The following is a 17,291-nucleotide window of genomic DNA, read 5'->3' as shown; positions in this document are numbered from 1 at the left end:
CTACCTGAAGAAGGTCCATGACCGAAACATTGTAGTCTAATAAATTGACTTTTATTGCAAGTGCAGACAGTGTGCGGGTATTCTCCAGTCAGCGTTCTCAAGGAGAATCTACAGAATCAGGAAGTAGGAGGATAAACCAGCATTTGGCCTGATGCTGGCTGAAGTTGTCAGGCATTGTTTTTTAATCTCTAAATGAGTGTTCCCTTGACAACAACTGTGTGGACTGGTCATGTTGTTTTTAGGGAGACTGGAGCTGCTTGCAAACACACCCGTGCTGTGGAGGCGGACTGAGCTGCAGAGAGAGTTTAGAAAAACCCAAAACACTTCTAGTGTTACCTGACTGCACTTGTTTTGTTTTGTCTGCTTTAAACCAGATTAGCTAAATTAAGCTAGTTTACACACCAGCCGTCTTTAGAGGACTGTTAGACTGTTCTATGCATGAAACTGTGGTGATGGGAATTTAAATGGAGGTTAAAGATATTTTGGCTTTAACTAGTAAACCATTACCCATGTAAATACTATCACACTGTTTGACTCTCATGTTTGTGTCCTCATGTGCACACGTTACCTGTGGCTGATTATAGTGCTCAATGCTCATAGTAAAGACATTGATGCAGATGATGAAGGTGATGAAGAGGTCCAGGTAGTGGCTGGTGCACAGTGTGTGGATGGAGAGACGCACAGGAGAGTAGTCCGCATAGTAAGGCCTCTGCTTGGCCTCTGGAGCACACAAACACAAACACACACACACAAAGACCAACACAAGGAGAGAGAAACATGCAAGAAACAGTTAGAACGCAAAACAGAAGCAGAGGGCAACTGTGAGTGACTGCTCTGAATTTTAAACATCACATGTGTCCAGTGTTGTGCACAAGGACAAGGAGAAGCAAGGAGGGGGGCGGGGTGGGGTGAGAGGGCGACTACCACTGCCTTGATGCTGAGAATGCCGACTTGTTTTATGCCTTCATTAAACCAGGATATGAAGTATGTCCCCTGAGAGGACCCAGGCACTATTTTTGGCTGCATGTCACATCAGAGTGGCTCTTGAATTATCATTTCAAGCACCACTCTGCACTGAACTTATGACAAAAATGAGCCCTAACTATAACCCTGCTCACACAGTGGTAGTAATGCCCCCCTTTTTTTGCGCCCTCACCCCCCAACCCCCCTTGCTTCTCAGATGCTTTGCACAACACTGCCTGTGTGATACACTCACACAGAAGTGGACATGAGAGTCACAGATTTCATAGGATATACACTACAACTTCTAACTACTGTAGGAAACCAAAGTGACCTGTTGACTTTAGATGCAGACACTGTACTGGGACAGCTCTCTGAGGAAACTACTACTATTACTAATGTGGTAACACAAGAAGACACTAAGTGTAACTGAGAAAGACAAACATCTAATCCAACAGACAGATCCCTGACCTGTCACTGTATTGGACTAAAATAAGTTCACATTAGTCTTTTTCTGAATCCAATTAAAATAGCAAGCAGGTGTAATTCTGCAGTGAAATATGTCAGAGTTCTCCTTTAATTGAGGCATTTTTTTTTTACAGGATTCATTGCCTCTCTAATAATTAAATTCTTGTCAGGGTGGAGAGGTGTCTGCGTGGCATCAATTAAAATAAGCAGACTACAGACTATACTTTCTGATGGGTGTGCTGCTGCTGCTGCTGCTGCTGCTGCTGCTGCTGCTGCTGCTGCTGCTGCTTTAAAGAGAGAAACTGTGAGCTACATCCCTGCCTCTGAATGATAAACAGACATGTAGGTGTGACCACACACAAAGCAGAGATTTATAAAACAATTCTGCTTTTGACCGTTTTTTTTCTATCAGGTTGTCCAGCTATGTTTTGACTGTGTACTCACATGTCCATGTTGATGATTTTGTGCGTATACGTGCAGCACGTCTATGTCACCCCCCCGCCCCTCTCTTCCGCAATGTCCCAATGTTCACCATGCCCTGTCTGTCTGCTGCATGCTTACATGCCTTTGATGTTAACATCTACAGTTGAGAGGGGCTGCACAGGGTATGTTCAACAACACAACTTTTCACAATCATGACTATTAATGAGTTAAATCTTTATGAATAAACCCCATATTTATATTGGCTTAATCATTTATAGTCACAATGGTAACATTGCTTCAGGAAATTTCAAGTTTAAGGACATGACTGTGATTTTGAACAAACACTGAAGCCACTCTCTGTTAGAAGTTTTAACCCTGCAGATGAATCTCATTAGTCTAAAACTTTGGAATTTGTGTGAGTTTGGACCGATCGTATGGCCGAACACCAGAGTTTCATTTTTTTTGAGAAAGCTGAATAGTTTACGTAACATTTGTCTGTCGTTTCAGCAGTTTTAGACCAGTGAGACATGTCACTAACACAAGATTCTGCTCACACCATTTACTGCCTTCTAGTGTAATTCTGTGATTGATGTGTTGGGTAGATGGATATAATTTTGTGTTGTGGCCAAACTGCGGCTGCCAATCCAAACCATATGTTTCTACCAATTTCCTTTCTTCAGCTTGACATATCACCACAACGATGGAATAAGTCCTCATAAAAAAAAACACACTACTGTGAGGATTTGGACTTGGCTTTTGCAATAGGTGGTGTGTTTCTGATGTTTCTACTTCAGCGTGTGCTAATATTTTCTACAAGCTTTATCTAAAATCTCCTTATTGAACCAACTTAACACCTTTGTCACAGTTCTGTTACCCAAGATAGTTGCAGGTATAGCAGCCAAAACGTCTGCTATGTTTCTGAGTCTGCCAGTCAAAGCACGTTTACAGGAAATATCCTTCTTCTGTCCGTCTGTCGAGACGACTTGGAGTCAAAGTTGTGCATGCGCTCGGAGGGAAAGGGACGGGGCATTTGGTATACTACTGAAAAAGGAAAATCAATTTCCTGACAAACAAGGAGGAGAGCAGCAACCTCACTTAGAGTCACATGCAGAAGGAATGGTCAGCGATGAAATTTGTAACTAAAGTCTAATTATCACACATATCAATAGGTCTTATTCTGTATTTAAAATGACATCAAAACAGGACTTGTTAGAGTATAAAAAAAATAAAGGGGTGATTACTGAATATGTTATTGCTGCTATTATCATTTGTACTCTACACTATTGGCAGTTCTATAGTTAAAGGAGTGAGCATACAGTTTTTTAGTAAGTTTAAAACAAAAGTACTGTTGAGAGGTTGGTTATGATGGAACCGTATCGTAAGTTCTCCATGCAGTGTTGGGGATGGTTGAGGGAGGGCTGCAGTCATGCACTTACATGCATCAGACTGGAATAGCCCACGCTTTCTGTCAGTGATCAGTCACTGTTTGCGTGAGCTAGTCAGTCCTTCAATTTCTCCCTCTATTTTTTTCTGGATGATCAATTCTCATTGGATGTCTCTGTTTTTTCTCTCTGTCATTCTCTTTCTCTTTTTGTCAGGCTCTGAAAGCAGGCAGTGCTCAGAAAAATAGACTACCGACCAGCCCCTCCATTCTCCTTACTCCTGCGCTTTTTCTCTATCATTTTGAGCCTCTTCTCCTCCCGTAAACGGGCCTCCTCCTCCTCCTGGTCCTGCCGGCACTTGTGGAAGTTCTCAACCACCACGCCGACAAACATGTTGAGGACGAAGAAGCTGACGATGAGCAGGAAGGAGATGAAGTAGAGCAGCATCCAAGGGTTGTGGTTTCTCACAGGCTGAGAAGAAGAGAGGAGAAGAGAGAACAGAACAGAACAGAACAGAACATTATCTTCCTCAATAGCGTTTACTGATGTGCATGGTTGGATGCACAAGACACAAAGAAGCCTTACATATAAAAGTGAGTAAGAGTTTAAAAAGATTATGTCACTAGAAGTGCAGCGCTTACAAGATTTCTCTTGATGATATCACAGATAAAAGACTTCATTCTTTGGGTTTAAGTGACTCAATTCATTGTGCTCTTGCAAATGTTACTAGCTAATATAATGTTACACTATTTCAGCACATTACACCACAGGCAGTCCTGGATCTGAGGACTTGAAGCGTGAGCTATAAACTCCTCTTTTGAGTTTGCTCTTACTTAGAATCTGCAGGCACACCACTGCCATTTAACTTTATTAATATTATTATTATTCTTTCATGAAATGCTAATTCAATTGTTCACACCCACTCTGTCTCCTTTTCAATCTATACTCTAAATTGATCTAACAATGAGAATGGTGGGATGGCAGTTTCTGAGGCAGTTATTTTCATGTGTTGACTTCAGACGAGTTTCTACTGGAGGTTACAGTGACACTGACATGTTTTAAAGTTCTAACATATTAAGTCTATTTCCACAACAGTTTTATTGCTGGATTAAGTCTTAATGCTTAATTTTACTGGGTTTTCATGCAGTGTGCTTTTTTCTGAAAGGTTCACAATAAAATCAGCAGCATCAATCACAGATTTGACGTATAGTGTTGTTGAGCATCCGAGGAGAGTGGATGCAGTTCCTTGGTGAGGATTAATATGGATTACAACACACATGGACCTAATGTATCTGATATAGAGTCAATAAAAAAAGATTAGGCTCTGACTGCAGACCCGCAGGGCTCAGTATGTTCCTCACATCATTACCTGTTGGTCCACACCCACTGCATCAAGGCCGTCATACATGATGTTGACCCAACCATCCTTACAAGACAGTACAAACAATGACATCAGGGCCTGGAGAGGAAACAGAGAGATGGAGTTCAACATAGGATATGTGCTTCAAATATAGCTGTGGGAGAGAGTAAGAATGACACACAAGCGTCCTGAGGAATGATTCACTTGTTACTTTTAGCTCATTTAATTTGCATTGAAGACTGTATTATCATTATAGGTTGAGTCTGCTGGCCTGTACCTGGATCAGGTTGTCGAAATTGTACTTCCTTCGTATCCAGCGGTAATTAGCCTGCAGACAGTCTGACTTGTTGGTGATGTTTTTCGTATCCAGACCTTCACAGTGGTAGAACTTCCCTTTGAATAGCTAGAGAGAGAGAGACACACACACAGAGACTGAGAAAGAGAGGTATGCATGGCTATTAAGCTGCCATTTACACATTATCACAATCGCGCTGGAGCTTTCGGCTTTTTAAACATTCCTTTATTAATACCAGGAATAAAAGGAAGCTTCAGAGCACGTTCTTATCAGACATTTTTCCCCACAGTGCTTGGCTAAAAGCTGGCCTGGGGTTTTGTTGTCCCTTCTTACACTTACCCTAATTGTCATTCTTTCAAAACTCACGCTCTTAAAGAACAAAGGCTTATTGTCTATTGGATACTCAAGACACCTCCAGTCGTCCCTCGAGCTGCAATCACATACGGAGCTGCTCAACACGACTGACATTTAAGCTGCAAAGGTTAAAATGCTTTGCTGTTATGCTAAGGAAAGGAAAACGACGAGGAATTCATCAGTGGAGCTTATGCACTGGATCTTGATCTAGATATGATAAAATATGACTTCTTTGAGGCGCGCCGCAGTTCGTGTGTGTTACTGTGTGTGAATGCAAATTACCTGCACCCCCAGGATTCCAAAGACAATGAAGAAGGCGCAGCAGATAAGGACGATGTTCCCGATGGGTCTAAGAGAGGTGATGAGAGTCTCCACAACCAGCTTCAGTCCTGGGGCTCGACTGATTACCCTGGAAAACACAAATGTAGACATACAGATATTATGAACAATGTAGACATACAGATGTTATTTGTGCCTGCAGACACACATAAAATGGATCGAAGCATGAAATACTGTAGGGTGGCTCCTGTATGTCTAATGTTTACATGCAAACATACTGTGCATGACATGTGCACAAACAACAAATGAAAAAAAAGCACCTACACTAGACACACTAATATAAATACACTATTTACCTGAGGGGGCGTAGTGTTCGTAGCAGGCGGAGGACTCTGAGGATGCCCAGGATCCTGTTTCCGCCGGTGTAGGCCAGAGAGACAAGGATGTCGACCAGGGACACAAACACTAACAAACCATCCAGAACGTTCCAGCTGGACTGGAGGTAGCTCTGATTCCCGAAGAAGAAACCGAGAGCTACAACCTGGTGTAAAATGTAAAAGCACAGAACACTGAGCCAGACTGAAACCCACATGGAATCGCTCAAACGTTACCTGACCTGCGAATCAAAGCCACGGCTAAGTAATTATTGATCTAGAATTCAATTTATAAAACTCAGCTCAACATACTCCAAACTGTTCAGCACACCAGTGGAATAAAAACCTTTACCTTCATGGCCATTTCAGCGAGGAAGATCACAGTGAAAACGTAGTTGGACACACTCAGAAACACTCGCTCCTACAGAAGAGAAAGAAATGAATACATAAACAATACAGGCACCATCTTTGAATGGAATAGTCAGTAGTGTCATTTGGTGCTTTGAGAGAGTTGTATTGTGGGTAATTTCTAGCCCTGATATTGTAAATCAGAGTGTGTGTGTGTGTGTGTGCGCGCGCATCTCACCGTGCTATGCGGCTGTATGTCAGGTCTTTCAAGAGCAATGGTGATGCAGTTGAGGAAGATGAAAACCAAAACCACGTGGTCGAACATTTTGTGATTGATCACAGCTTGGCACCACAAACGGATTCTAAACACACACACACACAGAAGCATGTATAAAATCCATGGTCGATTAAAACTATTGATCAAACAATTAACAGCTAGAAAGCAGAGAGAAAAGAGAAACGAGAGGAGGGACTGAGTAGAGCCATGAAAAACGCAGAAGAGGAGAGACAAAAAGAGAACAGAAGCCAATGGATGACACAACCACAATGACTTATACTGAAATAGTGTGTGTGCGTGTTTGTGTGTGACTCACGGGCTTTCTGGAGAGAACAAATAAAGTGTCCAGTCTTCGTGCTCTTTGCACCACCGGGGCTTCATGTTACGGAGCTCTTTCTTAATCGTGTAGCACAGGGAACTCTGCAGGGGTGAAAGGTCACACATCACCAACAACAGTAACGATCAGAGATCATTCTTTCTTTGCATTTCATCATTAGAGAGGGAGATAACGATCACTTCCAATACCATACTGCCACAGAAGAAACACCCAGGACCAAATGCAGCAATACACCGCGACTGCTGCATTAACTTTAAACTGTTTTGGTTAATTTTACCCATATATCTACGACAAGTTATTATCTATCATGTCTCAGGATTGATTATATAAATCAATCAATCATATAAATATGCAAACCTTTTTCGTGCACCTGCAGCACAGCCTGTAACGGTGTTGTATTTAACACACACTGTCACCCACACTCAGTTCTCTGAGGGTGAAGTCATAAAACATGTGCATACATATTATCTACTATGGGATCAGTGGCAGATGCTTAAATACTGTGTGTTAAATACAACACCGTTACAGGCTGTGCTGCAGGTGCACGAAAAAGGTTTGCATTAAATAAATTAAAGACTGTTCCACGGCGTTGCTGACGTCAGCTTCTCTCTCTGCATTTAAATCTCGCCTGCAGAGGGTTGGGGACAACTGGACGATAAGAGACAGACCTGCGAGTCCCTGACCTCAATAGAAAGTGTAGTGAAACTCATTAAAGTTTGTGATCCAACAACAATAACAACAACAGAAAAACACTTAGGTGCACAACTTCTGTACTTTGGGATCCTAATTAAAAACAGCCCAGAGTCAAGCAGCCTACAGACACTGCTTATTTGGCAGGCTATGTGTGTGTGTGTGTGTGTGTGTGTGTGTCCAAGTGTGAGTGAGTGTGGATGAAAAGAACCTATTGCTCAGATAAATTTAAGAGCTGAGATCCATAATCCTTGACACATACACACACAAAAAAAAAAACACATGCATGCACACGTCTCAGCTGTTCCTCCTGCTTCCATACGATCACACACTGATGCATACTTTCGCACGTGCAAATGCAAACACACACACACACACACACACACCCGTGCACGCGCACACTGTTAGAGGGTCCGTGCTAAGCTTCTATACTCAGTGTGCCCAGGGAGAGCCCTTTTGTTTCAGTGGATTTCATGGGTTTATAAACTCAATTTGGAGCCAATAAAACCATCAACACTGTTGCGACAGAGGTCATCCAAAACCACCGGGGGAGTACACCCTCCAACACACACACACACACACACACACACACACACACACACACACACACACACACACACAAAAGCACAGCCTCAGTGACTGTACATACGCAAGTTGTTTTGTACCCGCTGAGAAAACAATTACTGCTCAAGCCAATCAATTACAGCATGACAATTAGCGTCCCTGCAGGCCTCAGAGTGTGAACACAAAACACACCCCATAATATCTCCAAGTAAGAGAGAGATAAAGGGCAAAGAAGACAAACAAGAACCGGATGAGCAGGGAAAGACAGGGAGGGGAAAAAGGTAGAAATTGAATACAATAGGGGGATATTTAAAGATGAAGAATTTATATGAGAGCACAACAGTCAGCAGACCTGAGATAAGAAACCTATCGCCATTGGAAACCAGTGAGGTAAGGAATCTAAAGCTTCTTTTATTTGATTTCCAAACACTGCAGAGACTGGCACCAGGTTACATCTCTGCACTGCTCATCCCCGATTCCACCCCCAGACCTCTCCTACCTGCTGACGGCTCTCCACTCTACCCACCCTGTTCAAAACCAAATGTGATGGTGCATTTTCAGCTGTTGTTGGATCAGATTACCACTAACAATTCCCCCGCTGCCGACACCTGACAACCTCTTTTAAAACTCCTCTTTTTTTAAGCCTCTTAACTGCCATCATGATCTGCCTGACCAAACTCTGGCTTTTATCTGTTTGTACTTTATTTGTGGTTTGTGCAACAACTATTTGCGTTATTATTTCCAGATATTGTATGATTTTATGATTTTACTTATGTCCTCCAATTTACATTCTGTATTTTTATTTGATCCACGCTGTGCTTTTGTTTGACTGCAATAATAAGCCATATAATTTAATATCTCTGTAACGTTTACTTTGGTTTGATGTTTATAGCTTCACAATTTCCTGCTAAGGGCTTGTCTAAACAAAATTTGAAAAGCCGTGACTCATGGTAACTCACGTCATCGTCCATGTCGTCTTCAGGCAAAGAGTCTTCCTTGGAATCGGAGTTCATGTTGGGGTCGTAAGTCAGGCTCCTCCCGTTACAGTCGCCATATTCTGCTATTATTGAAGGCAAGAGAGTAGACGCCTGCAGCAGCTCCAAGGACCCCGGCCGTAAACTGTTGTTTGCCCCGGCCTCCCCCTTGTCCTCCCCACCGTCGTCCTCCTCTCCCCCCTCCCCGGACAACAGGCTCTCCCTCTCTCCGCTGGTGTCCCGCCGTTTGAGGCTCGGCGCCCTTCCCAGGCTGTTCCAGCTGGAGCGCCGGCTTCCCCACGAGCTGCTGGACCCACGGGCGGGAAGAGGGGAGCGGTGGCCGGGACTCGACAGGCCCTGGAGAGACAGAAAATAGTGGTGAGCGTAGTGTGTAGCTCAAATCAACTTGCAAGACTCACAGTAGTTTCTAAATGTCAATCAGAATCATAATGCTCTATCAATTCGATGTTGGTGTCAGTCTGTTGCAGTCAATGACAAAAAGCTTTTTTGTGAAGATATTTTCCACAAGGCTCCATATTGTCTAGACAGGAATTAATCATAGACAAGAACTTCCAGAAAATGCAATACCACTAATACAAAGTTGACTAATCATGTAGAAGTAGTTGTCTCCTCCAAGCAGCATTCAGAGAATCAATACATCTGCCATGGCAGTTGCTTAATTGATTTCTGGGGCACCTGCAGGTTGAATCATTCAGGGAAAGGGATGTTCCGTCTACACTTCAGAGGAAGAGGAACAAAGTTTACTCTACTGCTGGACCAATGAAATCCGCTGCCAATAGGAGGAAGATTTAAATGGTCCACACCCCACGATTTTTTAAAATTATATTCATCTAAATGTATTAATGACCATAAAGAGACCAATAATAACAGTTTTTGCGTTTCAAACTCACTAGAGAACGCTGATCATAGGCTAAGGGCTCCAGGGAGGCGGAGCTTCCACGGCGAGACCCTCCGTGATCAGTTCCTGCCTCAGAAAGCCCCAGTCCCACCTCTCCATACTGAGGCACCCCCTCTCTGTACATGAGCTCCTCCCCGAGGATGGATTCAGGTCCCAGGGAGCTCTTAGGGGTGGGCATGGGTGTGGCAGCCGTTCGCATGATTATAGGAGGAGCCATTGAACCCCTGGGGTCAACATGACCATTAGCTGTCATCATCAGGGAGTACATCTTTAGCTCTGTGCAGGAGAAGAAGAGAAAAAGTCATTTTTATGATCAGTATGTAATTAGTCAGTCATAAGAATGAATGAAAGTTAACAAATAAACAAAATGAATCATCTATCATTTTCCCTACCGGTGTCTCTGAGCTGCTCCACCTTCTCATCCTCCTCAGAATTGTCAGATTTTTTCTCATCATCTGACTCAGACCGATTAGCATCACCCTGCACAACACACACACAAAATATTTTTACTGTATTATTTCCTCTGAGTGAAGCATCGTGCACAGGATTAGGTTTTTTCTTCTTTTTTTTACTTAAACAAACTGAAGTGCACTGCTTTGAGCATGGATGACACCAGGGGTACAGAAGCTAACAGGGTTGGATGAAGAAGAATCTATTATAATTATCACATAGGTGGACTTAATTAATCATACGACAATAATCTTTACTCACTCTCCTGAAATCAGTAATGTAATTGGAATAAATCTCAATTTCTGTGCACTAATGACTGGAGCATGCGTAAGATGGAACATCTGTAAAAGTCAGTGGGGATATTACTTCACCAACTATGTGATAAAAAATACAGAAACTATACATATGTACTGTACAGTGTTGACCAAATCAAAGTAGTGTGGAAGCACAAAACAATATGAATCCTGACAACAGAACTGCACTGTGCCAGTGTCATCGATACTTCATCTACAGAGTCTCCCCGAGGTACCAAGTGATGTGAAAGTCTCTCTCAAAAAGAAAAAACAAATCTTTGTGAGGTGCGATCACAAAGCTTCAAATCTGAAAATTCACTTCATCTAAAAAAGAAAATGAAAGATTCTTTTGTTCTATTCTTTGCAGCTTTAAAGTTGCATATTAAACAATGACAGGTGTAACGTGAAGAAAAGACACTGGAGTAAACACTGTATGAAAAAAAAAAGAAAAAGAAAAAAATCAACATAGTCACACTCACCTCAGCCTGGAAACCCTCAACCAAGATGGCAACCAGTAAGTTGAAGAGCACGTAGTTGCCAAAAGTCATGAGAGCTACGAAGTAGAGAGCCGCCCATGGAGAGGTAGAGGCCATGCCGTTATACAACACCACGTTCCAGTCCTCCTGGGTGAGAATCTGAAGATCGCAGGAAACACAATGGCACAGACAGAGATTAGGCAGAAATAAGGTAGAGATGGAGGCAGAGAGATGAATAGAGGCAGACACAAAGAAGGAGACAGGGGATGTGAGGCTCAGAGGCGTATAATAATCATGAGAAAGTGAATAAAAGGTCCATGGATGTAAAGACATGAGGGACACTGATGGAAAGGTAATGAAAGAAATGAGGGATATTAGCCTTTACACTGCTTTGGGGCTGTATGTATGTTATAAAACCCGTCACTGAGTTACTTTTAATGCCATCCTGCCATAATACTCTAACTCCATACATTGGTTTGCCACACATTGAGACTGAATCTACTGTATATGTGGGTGTGTGTATGTGTGTGCCCGTGTTTACATACAATGTGAGTGATGAAAGCATTTAAAACTAGGACGGCGTTCATGATGCAGCATGAAAGCTCACTTCGTCACTGCCCACTCATTTAAAGGCCGTGGCAGGAAGGCAATTCATTGTGCTGTCTGTGCGAATGTGTGCACGCACCTGCATGTGTGCTGCATGGATTTGTGTGTGTTGTAGCTACTCCACAAAAAACTATGCTAAGTGTATAGCGAGCATTACTTCTCCACATGACAGGAAGTTCTGGATAAAATGCTTCTTCAGCTTCTTGTACGCAAACACACACACACACACACACAGTGAGGCAGTCCGCAGCGTTCTGTGTTCTACCTTTCTGCTGACACATCCACTATAGAAAAGAGGACAATCTATCTGGAGCGATTGGACAATATCTCTCCACATGGGGAGAGCAAAAAATAGAAATTATAGTGAAGGGAAGAAGGTGGGTGTGCATAAGCAGAATTTCACATTTCACAGCATTTTATTAATGAGCAGAACTTGGCAGTTAAGTTTGGCACACGCACATGCACGCACACAAACACTGGTGTACACATCACCATACTGAGAGCTCAGTTTGACGTTGTGATTTTGGTCTATGTTGGGATAAAAATACAAGACACACACTGCCCAGTGTGTGTTTTGGAAGTGTACTGCACTAAGGAGGTGATGCTCTCGCTGCCATCCCCCCTCCCCCCATCTTTCCTGACTCAATATGGTTTTAATAAAAAACAGTAAGGAGGATGTTGGAGCTCTCGTTCTGGAGGGGAGCTGGTTATAAATCCGTCTCACTGCAGGAAACCTTTCCAGCTAATATTTGACAGCAACATCACCTGTCCGGGTTCATCTACTGCATGTCTGAATACAGTGCAGAGGCAGCACGCTGATATGAATATTCTTAAAAACAAAACAAAATGAGGCAGTGGTGATGATTTACTGAGGAAGAACACTCAAAGCTGATGGATTGCAAATAGACAAACCAGAGACATTAAACAAAACAACAGACTATATAGATGATATGACAAAAACAAAGCAAACATTTCCATTAAAGGAATAGTTTGATATTTTGTGGAATTCACTTTTCTCTCTACTAAAGAGTTAGATGAAAAGATTGATCCCTCTCACACTTTGGTATCAATGTTTTCATCACTCAGAAGGAGATGCAATACATGTATTACTCAATATATCAGACTATTCCTTTATGTCAGAGTAACTTAAGTGTTGGAAAATAAATGAGACCAAGAAAAAGCTGAGAGGGGAAAGTGTGAATAATGACCAGCAGACACTAAACAACATTTGAACTGAGATCCAAATTGGAAAACAGGAGCAATCTGTAAATTATGGATACAAGAAAATTCCTTACCTGGAAAACAGTGACGATGGCCCAGAGTAAAGAGTCAAAGTTCTTGCGGTCAGGGATTGTGTCTCCATTCTCCATTTGGAGGCTGAATTTACAACCAAACAGATGCATACCCAGTATACTGCAGAGGAATGAGGGAGTGCAGAGATTAGAGTTGTAATGTTTTGTATGTGATTAGATTGTCATATAATAGCACAAAATGTCCTTTTTTTCTGAGGATAGACATGTGGGGAAGGTTTTATGTTTTGATGCTATGTGTGAATACCTGAAGGTGAAGATAAAAAGCATTAACAGCATGCAGAAGGTGGCCACATTGTCCATGGTCTTCATCAGCACGACCAGTTGTCTCCTCAGGGCAGGCAGGAAGCGAACCAGCTTCAGAACCCGCAGGAGGCGAAATGTTCGCAGCACTGACAGTCCACCGTCAGACTGCCCTATTATTTCCCACACGCTGAAAAGCACAAACGAGTCGACCTTGTCTTAAAATGTTATTGCATATTTAATATAGTTGAGCTTCTATTTGATCACTTCTATATACATCATTTATATGGCACCAAGAATATATTGTTGATAGAGTCTCTTATCTTTAGTATTTTTAATGAAATTTTACATTTAATCCTTCATACTGCTGTTGGGAAACAGATGTAGTCGGTCCAATTCAATCTAAAATTTTATTGCACTACTGGAATTTATAACATACAAGCTGAGTTGTATTTATTGAGGTAACTGCCCCTTCAGTAATGTAAGTAGCACAACGGCACATTTCAAAAAAGACCTCTGATCCGATATGAGCTCTATCAAACTAAATGACAGCCACACACTGAACCTCCACTCCCGACAGGATCAAGAATCTGCTGTGGCAGCAAAGCTGCTCCTGTGCGATCCATCATGACTGTGTCAATCCTAGCTCCCGCAAAGATGGATGCTGCAGTAGTGAACCTGACGCTGGAAACTTAATGACTGACAAGTGGGAGAAGAAATAAGACCAGGGGGGTGGCTCTAAAGAGAAGCTGATCTGACATGTGGGTTATGTGTCTTTGCATGCAATGGTAGTTACTGAACCTGGAGTAATTGTAACTGTAGGAGCATGCATGGATTACTACAGTAGCTCCCATAGGTGTCACCCATGTTAAAGTTTGCCTTTCACTGTTTAAAGCTTGTTTGTGCATGTATGTGCAAAGGATGAATGTTACCTGATGATAACAATGATGCTGTCGAAGATGTTGTACGGGTTCCTGATGTAGCCAAACAAACCGAAAGCCAGCAGCATGAAGCCCATCTCCAAGACAAACATACTGGTAAAGACTATGTTACTGATCTCCAACACGTCAGTCAGCTCCTCGGGCTGAAGGGAGAGAAGAGAGAGGAGGCAGAAACGAGACAAAAGAAAAAAAAGGGAAGAAAAGAGAGAAGAGAAAGTTAATATCTCCCTGCTATTATCCCAGAGCTGTAAAAACCCTTTTGGTCTTTGTGCCCTGAACTGAGACATTATCAATCAAGTTCAGAGCTGCAGTTGGGGCCAATCAATCACACGGGACCAACAGCACCCTTCTATTAGAGCTGATCCACTCCACTTACCTCACAGTCCAGTCAGTGATCCAGCACAGATTTAACCGAGACCCCCCTCATAAAGCATGTAGTCAAGTCTTTTGAGGAAAATGCATCAATTTTGTGCTCTGGTAAATGCATCATGGAGGCACAACTTTCTGCAGTTTGGCTTGAGCTGAATCAGTGATCTAAATACTAAATAGATTTACAATATGTGACGCACACCACCTACCCTTTCCAAATGTATCATGCCAATAACCATATGTATGTATGAGACATATAGCCTGCTGCCTGCTTGAAAAAAGGACTGGGTTTTATATCATCTTCTTGAAAGTGTTGCTTCTAACCTTATATAATTTTCTCATTTCCCTCCTATTCTTCATATTCCATTACTCTTTTGTACAGTATCATTATTCCTTGGTAACAAACTTTGTGCAGTCCAAAATTCACACCTAATGAATAATTATGACCCGGGATGACTGAATCTTTCCAAACCATGAATTCCTTAGCTGTATTCTGCCTAACAGTTCAAAAAAAAAGAAGAAGAAGAAAAAAAAAAAAACTTAATTCTCTGCTCCACTATTTAATTCTTATGTCACGCTAGGCAGACTAATTAAAACTAATTGCAAATCTTTTCATGTGGGAGATCAACAAGGAACAGGCCCAAAGCCCATTTTGTATCCTGGCCCATGGTGTATAAAAGTAAGCCGACCATATTCTGGACTAATAAACGCGCTGACATGATTAATGTATAAAATCCCGGACACGGTGCTACCATCACAGGGAGGAGTGAGCCTTCACTCTGTGTTACTGTGCTCCATCAGCCTCCTGCACAAACTGTGTTGGCTGGTATCTGTAGTCTGATACAGTAAACCTAGAAACATTTATTATATAAAAGTACATTACATAAAGTCTGTACTATCCACTACATCTCTGGTTTAAAGTCAAAATGAAAATGTAATCATCCATATGTATGATCATACAGTATGATATTAAAAATTCCTTTAGTCTGCATAAAAGTCTTTTATAATTATCCATTCTGATTGAAAGCACAACTTTTCCAACCCACTCAGGACACTGATGCTGGCTGCTGAGGATCCTAATGATGATCACTGATAGAGGGCGCCATACTACAAAGCACATTCCACCTCACTCCAACTCAAGAAACTCGAGAAACACACAGACACAGACCTTCCTCTGAAGAGCACACTTCTTTCAGTCCACTTTTAAGACCAGCAGTTACTCACGTACAGTATGATGTACATTTTTTTTTTAAATTTTATTAACTAGGCTGAGTAATCAAAAGCATACAACATGGCTGCATGTTTACTATTTTCAGCCGATGAGCTTCTGAATGAACTGGGACAGTCATGAAGCAGATACACGTGCGCGAGTGTAAAAAAAGGACACAGATGTGATGTCAGGGGACTGAAGTGTAAACTGTGGTGTTCAGCAAATAAAGCCATGGGTTGAAAAGAAAGAAGAAAACACAAAGGGCTGAACACACACTACAGTATACTATAGATACTAGCCATTTACTGCCCTGGTTGTTTGTTTCACTGACTAGTCAGGCGGCACATAAAAATTTTAGAGCACTTCGAAGAAGCTTTAAAAGAGCACTCAGCCAGCTATTCTGTCTTGAACACAATACCCATATATAGTACTAAGTTAACATTAGACTAGTGGTATTTTCATGACCTCTTTAGACTACTGCCTCCACACTACAGAAACAAAAGAGCACATGTGACAATTTAATGTCATGTATGCCAGACATGGCTGGTTAAAATAGCATAAGGGTTACAGAGGCAGGTTCTGTTCAGATGTGGGAGAATGTGGATGGGCAAAATGAACGGGAATGCTCCACAATGTAGATCACATAGGCACCTAATGTAGATCAGATGTATATCTGATCTACATTAGGTGCCTTCGAGTTGCTACCTCACCACATTTGTAGGAGGAGGTCTAGGTTGCCTTGATCATCAGAAACTAAGTGGTTCCAAAATCAGCTCTTAACCATATGGTCAATTACTTTATGTACCCTGCTCTGGTCTCCAATGAATATTAAAAACTAGAGCTTTAAGACACAGCTTTTACTGAACCGTCGTCAAGTTTGATAGGCCAGGTGATCAATCAATTAAATACTCTGCTCTGCCCTGTTTGTGTAGGTGAATACAGCTCAGCATATGACCTTGCCCTTAAGACTATGAGGAAACAAAGTACAACAGAGAGTTGCACAGTCACTTATAAACACACACACACACACACACACACACACACACACACACACACACACACACACACACACACACACACACACACCACCGCTTCTCTGGCAGAGCTGAGAAAAGAACAACCTTGGTTGTTAAGCAGGACACTGGTCTAAAAAAAAATCCTGAAAGACACTGTGATAATGTTAATCAAATTGTATATTTCAGCATATATTTGCACAGAGTGCATCAAACAATAGATAGTGGAGTGTGGCTTCCCTACTACATCTATCTGTCCTTTAATGTTCTGGATCAAACTTTGTGAACATATGACCCAAGGCTGTGCAGTATTGATTTTAAAGTTTTTTTTGGATGAGCAATTCTCGATAAACATAAAAAAGAAGCTACCACATTA

General features: G+C 42.0%; 1 protein-coding gene across 3 annotated transcripts in view; it reads right to left on the bottom strand.

The window, feature by feature from the left end:
- Positions 1–17,291, bottom strand: part of cacna1ha (calcium channel, voltage-dependent, T type, alpha 1H subunit a) — a 56,483-nt gene that overhangs the window by 15,737 nt on the left and 23,455 nt on the right. For 2 of the 3 annotated variants that reach the window (XM_085784644.1, XM_085784646.1), the window contains exons 11-26: positions 14,315–14,466; positions 13,387–13,572; positions 13,125–13,242; positions 11,227–11,382; positions 10,397–10,484; positions 9,997–10,280; positions 9,071–9,442; positions 6,837–6,940; positions 6,482–6,605; positions 6,248–6,316; positions 5,878–6,062; positions 5,525–5,651; positions 4,871–4,996; positions 4,603–4,692; positions 3,491–3,704; positions 569–720 (exon numbers count right to left, since the gene is read on the bottom strand). In XM_085784644.1, the coding sequence (XP_085640770.1) occupies positions 569–720; positions 3,491–3,704; positions 4,603–4,692; positions 4,871–4,996; positions 5,525–5,651; positions 5,878–6,062; positions 6,248–6,316; positions 6,482–6,605; positions 6,837–6,940; positions 9,071–9,442; positions 9,997–10,280; positions 10,397–10,484; positions 11,227–11,382; positions 13,125–13,242; positions 13,387–13,572; positions 14,315–14,466 (2,547 nt within the window). The remainder of the gene's footprint in view (positions 1–568; positions 721–3,490; positions 3,705–4,602; positions 4,693–4,870; positions 4,997–5,524; positions 5,652–5,877; positions 6,063–6,247; positions 6,317–6,481; positions 6,606–6,836; positions 6,941–9,070; positions 9,443–9,996; positions 10,281–10,396; positions 10,485–11,226; positions 11,383–13,124; positions 13,243–13,386; positions 13,573–14,314; positions 14,467–17,291) is intronic. The other variant, XM_085784645.1, reaches the window with a different exon arrangement.

This window comes from Trachurus japonicus, chromosome 8 (assembly GCF_045865225.1).
Source record: "Trachurus japonicus isolate A0001 chromosome 8, Traja_1.0".
Taxonomy (NCBI): Eukaryota; Metazoa; Chordata; class Actinopteri; order Carangiformes; family Carangidae; genus Trachurus; species Trachurus japonicus.
The sequence above is the reverse complement of the archived record's forward strand: the minus strand, read 5'-3'. Positions and strand labels throughout refer to the sequence as shown.